Consider the following 10,935-nt stretch of genomic DNA (forward strand, 5'->3'; position numbering starts at 1 on the left):
TAAAAAAAACTAAAAATGTTCACATCCAGCAAAAATCCTTAAAGGTATTAAAGCAAAATATGAGAATAATAAAAACAGCAGCCAGTAAATCACATCTTACACTCTGGTATTTTGTCAGTACTTTATCATCTTTTTATCTTGGTTTATTTTTCTCTCTATCATTAAGTCTTTCACTGACCTTTCCTTTGGCAGCCTGTCTGCAAACGATAGCTGAAGGATACACTTTAATTGACATGAAAGTATTCCTGAGTTCGGATGAGGAAAAATCCTGAAAGCAGAAAGGTTACAGAAGGCTACTCAACAACTTTCTGTGAATTTAAATGAAGCTGGACAGAGGAAAAATGTGTCAATTCTCTACAGTAGGAATAAACAATAACTTTGATAGCTGTGATAGGAACAAAACAGTCTTAAAATATTTTCTGTGGAAGATGTGAAAGGACATTTTTGTAAGCTGTGTACATTTTAGGCACCTTTCAGTGACTTTCTAAAATTAATTTCTCTCTTTTTCCATCGGAAATGAAACCAGCACAGCACAGCTTGAGAAAAACAGCTCTGACTGCTGGTCTGCTTTAAGTACCACAGGCATACAACATTTATCTCAAGCGCTTACTTATCCTTTAACTGGAAACAAGATAAACATTTTCTCTAAACTCTCAAATGAATCTTGTCGACTAAGTCATACTCAGTTGCGTATTTTGCATTTCTGTGGTTTTGATGTGCAGTCTGACCCAGTAATATTCACATGTAAACAGGAAAAATGGAGGGAAATTTTCATCAGGCCAAAATAGAGGTGGGTAAATAGAAGTGGAGTGTGCTTTGTTATCCCCACTGGTGGTTTATTTCCATCCAGTCATCAATCCAGACACTTCTAGTTGGTGCTTCTGCTGCTGCTGTGTGTGTGAGATACCTGTCACTTTTTTATGAGGAGCTGCTCTAAAAGTGTGTGTTGATCAAAATTTCAAAAGTTAGAGGCCAGATATCATTATATGCTAGAGTGGAAAATATGCAACTCTTGAGAGTCTGAAACAAAGATAAATCATTATTGTAGTTTCCATAGGTTTTTATAGCAAATAAAGGAATTTTAAGGAACCTTTCTGAAACAAAGAGAGCTTTATAAGTCTGAAAGGAATCAACATATGTGGATGATGCCAAGCAGTGATGGAGCAGCTGCCTGACAAAGGGCAGAGGAACAGCTTGAGGACGTGTATTTTTGTCTCTGTGATATAGTACACCAAGTATTTAATTCTTTACTTGGGCAGCAGACTAATCATAAGTTGTGTCAGTGGATATAATCTATTCTCTGCCTTGTTTTGTCCCCCCACTGTCTGCTATAGATAGATATAGATACCGATTTCAAAACAGATTCCTGACAGTCTTTGCTTGATTATATAGTTTTGCAGGATGCTCCTGATTTCTTTAGCCCCAGCTGTTGAGACCCAAAGCTCTCCAAAGTGTCTCATAGTTGTGTGATTTTTAGTGCTTGTCAACTTGTTCCTCTCTGCAGCATGAAACTGGACCGAACTTTGTGAGAAATGCAGACAAAAAGTGACAACGCACTTGAAAAAAAACTGAACTTGCAAAAAAATTGTGGGGAAAGATTTTTTTTTTCTTTTCTCACCCAGTAACTTATGCACATTTAATTATTTGCTTTGCTAGCAAGAAGAAAGCCATTGGGCCTTTTGACCTCCTCTCTGCACACTGAAGCTCCAGACGTGTGAGTGCATACCCACAGCTACATGCAGGTATTCTTGTATATTTGGGAAAACTGACTCATATGTTGTGTTAAAACCTCAATAAACATAAGGTGTAGCAAATTTTCAGAGCCAGATTGTGGGAACTGCTTCTTCTCCTCTGTATGGCTTAAAAGCTTTCCTGCCATCAAACCTTTAAGCTGGTGCACCTTCGAACAACGATACATCTCTCTTTTATGCTCTGCTCTGAAAGCCCAGCTTTTAACCTCTGCTTGGGAATTTAACTGTAGGAAATGTATTTATAGAAAAGCCTATTCTCCCTCTGAGCTGCTTGACTTAGACTTGAACAAGTGAAGGAATAGTGTTACAATTTCATCTTTCTGACCCCCTTTGCTTTCCAGCTTCACCTAACAGACGACGTAGATGAGGACGGTGATGCAAATCTATTCATTATTAAACCCTCCTTTAATTAACTGTGTAAAAATAACATCAAAGGTTCTTGTTTTCACTACAGCCTCATACAAATAAGTGACCATGTAGCAGTCTTATCAATTAATCTGAAGTAAATTAGCCACCTTTCCTTTATGTTTTAATATATTTTCTCAAAAGCAGGGTGGTTTTTGGTTTATGCTCCAGCAAGGACCTGAAACTGTGACTACTACTGAGAAGGCTGTTAATGAGTGCATGTTAATTTCTGAAATATTATGCAAACCATAGTTTTTGTCCTATGCAATTATCTGACATCATCACTGGCTTGGGGCGGAGGAGCTACTGTTTATGCTGAAAATGATACTCGCCTCTTTATGCTCTCATAAAAAAGTTGGGAGTTTGCAAAAGAAGAAGATAAAGATCCCACAGGAGCTACAAAACACATTTAAATTGAAAGAAAAAAAATAATGTATGATGCAGATAAAAGTTGCATTTTATCTATTCATTTAACCATTCAACAAACACTAATATTGGCCTGCAGCTTGATGAGTAAAGCTGTCCCTGATTGCAGATTTGATTTTACTTTAGCCTGTAAGTCATTCAAAGCAAAATGTTTTTTTTCACAGGCAGGATAACAGCTGGTGTCAAAATCAAGAAAATTAATCCCTCATTCAGAAACAAACAAAAAGCAGAGCAGGCCTGAAGTTTAACCAACCTAGGGTCTCTGTAACAGCATGGGGCCAAAACTTCAGTATCCTTGTGTAGTTTTTGTTCATTTTTCATTACATTTTATCAATAAAGAGACAAATTTTAGCTGTACTCTGCTGTTTTCAAATTTTTAAATTTGTAAAATAAAATGAATGAATTCCACATTGATAATAATTTTAAAATAAGACAACTCTGCAGGTAAGCGTACAAAGTCAAATTGGTTTTATATTTGTGACAAAACAAGAAAAGTGAGCAATCTAAGTTTTCTAATGATGTCAAACCTGGAAATATATAAAAAGGCATGGTCATTTGAATATTGACTCTCTGTAAGCAAAATTAGTGTAAAAACAGAATAAAAAAAAGTCTGAAGAATAGTCCCCATCTCTGATGAGCGACCTGTAGCTGGTAATTAAGTAATTTAGATTATTTTGCAACAACCCCAAAAACCTCAGCTTTGACTGTCAACAGGTAAGTATAAGAAGGTGTGTAGATAAAAGGGAGTATTTTTTTCTGGCTTATCTAGTTAGAAATATAAATTTTTGAAGGTTTCCAGATTTTGTTCCATTTTCAATAAAGTAGTGAAAGCATGGATCTTAGTAGAATTAAACCATGCTTCAATACAACAATGTTTTCTTTCACTCCAAAGAAAATAATGATTTTATTGTGTTACCTCTACTAGCAGTAGTCAGTCTGCATGGTCAGCTTTTGTGCAGTTTTCCAAGATGAGTTGGCAGCCCAATCAGAACTGAGTTGAGTTAAAATGACTGAGCAGTTATCAATACTTTTGCTCATTGTACATTTGTTTGACAAGGGTACAAATAATTAAATTCTCTGGGAATGTGAAAATACAAATTAATTTCACGCCCTGTCCTAAAATTCATTGTGAGCAAATTACACAGAAACAAAAACAGATATTCAGTTAAGGTGACAAATAATAGAAATAGAAAAAAAATTTTCTATGTCATTTTTTCTGACATTGACTGGTTTGAGAAGTTGCTTTTGCATAATCATCAAAAAGCAACATAATATAATAACAAAAAGCTAACTTTATTTTCACAGTTTTGGAATATTTTTGAACATATACCAAATTAAACAATAAAGCGATTTCTGTTACTCCATGAGGGACAATGATTATTGGAAAAGAAAACAATTCAAGAGGTTAAATCTGCATTAAAAGTTGATGGTAGGTAATTACTGAGGTTACAATAAATCAGCCCCTCAGAGGAGAACTGTTTTGCTTACATCTGGCACCAGTGAAGGGCATATTTGTTTATGGCCACCTCTCATCCATGAGAGCTTATGTCTCCCTTGAGAAGCGACTCCATGCTTTCTACTCTCACGCCCTCAGACGCCTCGTTTCTGGAGCAAATTTATTCCCAGTTGGAGAATGGCTGTTATGAATGGGTTGGGCAGGAGAGATGGATGAACAGCTCCTTCTTCGGCACGGCCCTCTGCTCCCGGTGACAAAGATGCTGGAGCTTGTCCTACTTTTGTAAGAGGAAGAAAATGTGACTCTTATACAGTAGCTCAGGGGGACTCTCCACATGGGGGCTCGCAGGGCAGCGGTGGTAACGGGTGTGAAGCAGAAACGTACCCAGAGGAGATTCTCCAGCAGAGATGGTGATGTGCTAAGCAGTGAAATGTTGTCCTACACATTAATTAGATCATTTTTAAAACACAGGCTTTGTCTTTGTGTCTCAGTTTAGACTAAATCAATTCCTTGACATTCAGTTGAGTAATTATAGTGTTTTCTGAACACTAGTGTTTTATTAACGGTTTCCAAGTTGTATTAGAATTGATAATGTTGCACTGAAGAAGAGTGCTTCATTTAATATGACGCCATTTGAACTCAAATACATGGCACCAGGATGCACCAGGAGGTCTGATCCTATCCTTTTAATCCCATCATTTCTTTGGATGTTAGTGTGAAAACAAGATCTAAATGGGGGATTAGTTTCACATGGCAAAGAGTCTATCACACTACATTTTCTGCAACATATTGCCCTCATACACAGACACCATGTTGGATTTGCTAATTATTAATTAAAAATGGATTGCAGGATAATGTTAGTATCTTACCCATCTAAACAACCTCAAGTTGGAGAAGACTGGAGCTCCACTCTCAAATAATTTGTAGCTGTGTAGCAAATTAATGACAACCATCTTTCATAAACTTTTCACAGCCGTCATGTTTGCATTAACTTCTGATGCATGTTGAAGAACTTCATGACTATAATACATCTGTTTTCCATGTGTTTAATTTTGCCCTGGTCTGTCTGTTTGCTCACACAAACTGTGTTTTAATGTGGCCAAATTCTCATTTATGCTGCTATTATTTACAAGCAAAGCAAATGTGAAGGTTTTACCAATGACTCCATATTTTTCATGTCAGACACCTTAAAATTACTACAAGACTGTAGTGTTTCTTTTTGGTAAAACCCTGATTTAGTTTAAATAATCAGACAGTAAAATGTTCTCATGTAATTAAGAGACAGAAGTGACTTCATTAAGCTGTAGCTGATTGTTTCTGCTGTGTAAACGCTCCCTCTATGCCTTCAAACAACTCCTGTACACACAAACAGCAACGTAGGAGCACCTCAGATCAATAAGACATTAAGAATCTGATTTTATTGCTACAATTAAAGCAAAGAAGAATGTGATATAGTCAAGCTCAATGTAAAGGGAAAGGCATATGTAATCAATAACAAGTCCCCCAACAACGACAAATGCATGTGTGCGCACCGACTGAGTCAGTGTGTGGTAATGGACACAGATATTAAAATACTGCTAGCGCCACTCTTTCAACTTTAAGAATAAATATTCCTGCATTAAAACACAAAGGTTGGTCCCAAAAGTTCCTCTGCTTACATATTTACCAGGTAATCAAGTGCAGTTTATGGCACACCAGGGACAGCTGTGGTCTGTTTAAACTCATCATGTAAATAACAGAACTGGGAAGTTCAGAGTTGTTTATTTTAAGGTATTATTACACAAAGCTGAGAGAACATTCAAAGAACCTCAAAATGAATTGCGGCTTATTTGCTTCCAGCTGCATGTAGGTTTTTAATCTGGCTCCCATAGGATTGGCTTCACTCTGCATGGCTCTATTTCAATTAACCTTTCAACTTCTCCTCACCACAGTAACTCTATTACCATTACCACTCTATCAAGTTCAATTTAAAATATGCTGTAAAGGTCATGGTTTTCTGCAGTTACAGTTCAGTTTTCATTCTTCAGCCAACGCCAGTGTTTTGTGCACAGACTGTGTTTCTAAAATAAATGCAACACTAGCCCTTTAAATCTGTAAGCTTTCACAGATTCTAGACTTTAATTCGACGGATAGATATTTAATGTTTATCTTTAGATGAAAAAATAGGCAAACAAAAAGTTCTATTCAGTCTGTGCTGCTGAAAATCACCCAGTATTTATTCATCTAAATGTTACGACTCCATCACAATTAAGTGACAAAATTATTAGATGTGAACGTTTGGTTTCAAAAACGAAACTTATCATCCAACAAGCAAAGATGTTCTTTCAATGGAGTTTTCTTTCCAAACATGAATCTAACTCACATAACTCATTATAATTAGTCGAGTCTTTTAAAATGTCTCAAAAAATAATTATTCAGTAAATCAAAGAGACTTCCAGAACTCCCTCATCACAATCCGAAGTCTGTGAGAAACCTTCTGTACACAGAAATACAAGGTTGGTAGCAAGTTATGACCCGAAACACAATAATTTATGAAACCATGCAGCAGTATGGTCAGAAACATATTTTCATAAACCGTTATGAGATCCTGCTCGCTCAGTGCTTTTTATTTATATTTTTTTTACATTTAGAACTGTAACATTTTCCAAATCTGATTGCTCACATTAAATACATTCTAATATAACAGAACCCCTACAGACACAGAAAGCCATTAACACACCAGATTGCCTCTCTCTAGCACAGAAATAAGCAGCTATACAAAAAAAACAAGTTCTGTTCAACTATAATTGACTGGAGGAAAATATATAAACAGTGTTTGACCTGGCAGATCAAACTGCAAAAATAAATCAGCAGCATAATAAAATAGTAATGCAAGTGACTGAGACCTTAAGAGACTTGATCTACTTCTTATCAGCAGTTGTATCCATCCAAGATCTTCCCTGCAGCAGTTTGAATATGATAATCAAATTATGTAATAATGTTGTGCTTAACAGTCCAAATATCTGAAGGCACCAGAGTATCACTCCTATTAAGGCAGGGTGTCTATTACATAAACACTACCAGTGCAACCTTAATTGGATCCACAGTAAACATGAATGCCTACACAGAAAAGCTGCTGTGGTTGATATATAAGAAGAAGAAATAGAGTCTTAAGGTTTTTTTTTTTTTTTTTTTTTTTTCTGAATAGCATCAAAACAAACCACACAACCAAACTAACAATGATATGTCTGTTTTGCTTGACAGTAGAACAGCTGTGCTGAGTCAGCTCGCCTCACAGAATATCCAGTTCCAGGCTCACACAAAGAGAAACATGGCTGAACGACATCCACACCTTTGGACTGCTTATCTTTAAGTGTACGACTCTATTCCAACACCAGATACAGTAACTAATTTTCTCCCTTAAAGAAGGCAGACAATGACTACATGCATGACAACAAAACAATAATAAAAGGGGCATGCGGATGCGTTTGGAGCAGACAAAATGGCTTAAAAAATAGAGGAGAAGAGCCCAGCATTGTGTTTCTGCCAGGCAACACCGATCATGCCAAACTATGACGCTGTACACGAGGAATTGATCCACACAAGCCAACCTTGATGGAGGTTTGGCCTCTTTCATGAGACCGAGCTCACGCCAGGATAAATTGATCCATCCAATTCTTGATCGTTGTATGCATATCATTCAGAACTGCATATGAGGTAAATGTGGTAAAAATGAGGGAGTTAGCAGTATAAAACGAATCAGATTGAAACCGGACGCTCTTATCTTGAAGCATCACGAGCTGCAATGACCAAACAGTCAAATCTTGTTAACTGGTAACTATGCAACAAAGATGCACTTCCAAGGCATTGCAACTTCTGGGAAGGAAATCTGATAGCCTTTGCTATGAAAAACTGAGTCATGCACCGGTAGTCTATGTAGGAACATCATTTAAAATTCCAAGCAATAGAGAAGCACATTTCTCAATTATTTATGCCACAAGCTTTCATTCAGAGGTCACATAAACAAGGGAAACAAGTTCAGATAAATATTTTTTTGTGTTTAGCAATCATTTAAAGTTAAATTTTTTCCATGCATAATATACATGCAAAGTAGATATTGCAATGAACATTTTTGTAATTGAAGAAAAACCCTTCTTTTTAAATGCATGCACTCTAACCTGCAGAAAACAGTGTATATATTATTTATTATTATTAATCTAACAAAAAATTGCTTCATCAACGCCCAGAGTCTCAACTATCTTAAAATGTACAATCTCATTCCTTCCAAATTATATTCAGCGTAGATTTGATGGAAAAACTCAAAGCTTCACATAGCTTTGATATTTTATGCATGCCCACAGTTCTGCATTTGACTCACAGTCAAACGTGACACCAGGACAAATGTTTTCATTCTAATTATAAATAGAGCATTCACTTTTTATTAGCATTTGTTTTTGATGAATTTGTTCCACACAAAGGCTGAACTGGATTCTGACATGTTAAAATTGTACGGACTCGTTACGACTTGCATGCATGTTATAGGAAACACAGAGTGTGTGACGCTCAAAGCGTGAATGAAACATGGAAAACATTTTATTCAGATGAAGAAATATGCCACATATGGTCACATTTAAAGCATTTTTAATTAATCCCCTTATATCAGTGTGATGAACTATAATGCTTTGGTGTGTCTCAGTAGCAAGCATGTTTTACATAATCAGCTGTCTAGGAGCAGGAGTCTCTCTATGAATTATCAAGCTTCTGGAGTTGAAGGAGGCTTTTATTAATGAACACTGGAGTGTTGTTTTATATTATAATTATGATCAGCGTATAAACAGCTGATCATTTAAAATATTTACAGTAACTGACTGACTTCAACTTAAGAAGCTGAGGCATGACAATGCAGTTTTTAATGTCACGATTCTTGCTAATCGGTTTTAGATCTTGGGGTCTCTGGACACATAACACATTTTGCTGTTTACAATTTCTGACGTCAGAGCAGATGACGTCAAAATCTGTGTTCTTACTGATCTTGCTCAACTGATATCTCTGTAAAGTAATCTCAAACATGCCACGGCGTTGTTTACCCTTTTCATGCTCCTGCACGTGTTTTAGACATGCACTGTGAACTATCAATCCGGAATACACGACCCACTGATTTGATGGGGGATTAGTAGTTAAAATCTGAGCTCTGTCTGAACAAGAACACAAAGCACAAGTCTTAACTTTCCTCCATGACATGAACAAAATGCCTTAGATTTAAACTGGGCTGGAGGAATTAATGAGCCCGTTTGCTCCGTCATGCTGGACAACATGCAGAGTCTGGCTTCTTACCTGTAAATGCCCCTGGTACATATTGAGCACACAGTCGGTCGCCGATCCTTCCCTCAGCGGATTTGTGCGCTTCTTCCTCACCTGAAGCGGGCAGGGGAAGGCTTGTCGGACCGGGGCAGTTCACATCAGAGGCGGCGGAATAGTTTTTGGGGCAGGGTTTCCCAGAAGAAGCAGACAGAGTGGAGCTTTCCTCCTCTCAGGTGCTGAAACTGACACTTTCCGCCCCCCTCCTCCCCGCCGCGCGTATCCAGGATTTGACTCAGAAGCGCCCAGGAGCGCGACGCCGGAACCGAACTTTAAAGAAAAGGTGCAGAATCCTCTCTGCGTCCTAATAGTTTGGTGCCATTCTGTAATAAACAAGACATAGGCTTAAGGAAAAAAGAAAAAACAAACAAACAAAAATAAAATAAAATAAAACATTAAAGACAATTCAGGTCTTCATTGTGAGCGCTCTCCAGCGTGTCTCCCCCTCCCCTCCTCTCCCGACTAAATGTTTTGACGCGTCTCCCGGCTAGTGCTCCTCTTATAGCGTGCTCCTCTTTCCTGTGTGCCAACCCATCCCTCCGGAGCCTCCTCCGGTGCTGACGCACTCACTCCACAAGGAGGCACGCAAGCACACCTCCATCTGGCTTCACAGCTCAACATTCAAACTTACAACTCCCGAAACATGCATGTGCATCATTTAAACGACAAAGTGTTGTGTGTGGATGAAGGCTGTTGTAAACATTGTGCATTATTCCACGCCACGTGATGCACAAATCAGAGCCCTATTTTGCTAATTAGTGGGAGAAATAATTACATAAACCAAATCATAAAAGATACCTAATTTCCAGGAATCTAATTACGAGCAAGAAGCAGGACAGAAATTAGCCTGCAGTATTTATTTATACAACAAAGGCAGATGTGCTGTTTTAACTCAAGTGTTTCGGTTTTTCCATATGGGCTTATGTTTCAAGTAGGGCTAAGCTTGTGCAAAAATTGTGAATCTCTCCTCATATGTAAATTAAATTAATACTTTTCCAAGTATCAGCTTGGAAAAAAGGTTGCTTTTTTCCAAGCTGATACTCCTTTGCATTATTTTATTGTCTTGTTTGCATTCGGAGACACTGAAGTGAATCTACTGAATCAACTTACAGGTGAGCTGATGACAGTAGAAGCCATTGGAGTATATCAAAAAATAATGTAAGCTTTGGTGCATTACATGTCAAACATTCAAATAATCAATTGAGAAAAAAGAATAAAATGTCAACATTTACTTATGAATTAAGAACAGATGTCAGATTAAGGAGCAGTGAGAGAATACTATCTCGAGTAAGTACAGAGGAGTGTATCTTGTTAAATATTTAATAGTTTGACTATTATTGTTAATTGTGTAGTTATTGTCCTAACTAAAACCATACTTACAATTCCAACTTTCCCTGCATTTCTTAGGAAAGGAGATGGACAGTTTCCAATGTACATAAAATCCTTCAAATATTTCTGGTATCGTGGATTGGATTTATATGAACATACATTATTTATTTCAGAGTTCTTCTACTAAACAAAGTGTCTGTGTTAAAGATGCATAAGGCTACTTCTCACGCA

The 10,935-nt window shown here is 37.2% G+C and overlaps 1 protein-coding gene across 1 annotated transcript in view; it reads right to left on the reverse strand.

The window, feature by feature from the left end:
* The window catches only part of pex5la (peroxisomal biogenesis factor 5-like a), a 73,461-nt gene extending 63,658 nt beyond the window's left edge, over positions 1 to 9,803 (reverse strand). The window contains exon 1 of the mRNA XM_055054551.1: positions 9,352 to 9,803. Within this exon, the coding sequence (XP_054910526.1) occupies positions 9,352 to 9,372 (21 nt within the window). The 5' untranslated portion in view covers positions 9,373 to 9,803. The remainder of the gene's footprint in view (positions 1 to 9,351) is intronic.
* Positions 9,804 to 10,935: the final 1,132 nt, after the last annotated feature.

Source organism: Poeciliopsis prolifica, unplaced genomic scaffold (genome assembly GCF_027474105.1).
Source record: "Poeciliopsis prolifica strain line A6 unplaced genomic scaffold, Auburn_PproV2 SCAFFOLD002, whole genome shotgun sequence".
NCBI classification, from domain to species: Eukaryota; Metazoa; Chordata; class Actinopteri; order Cyprinodontiformes; family Poeciliidae; genus Poeciliopsis; species Poeciliopsis prolifica.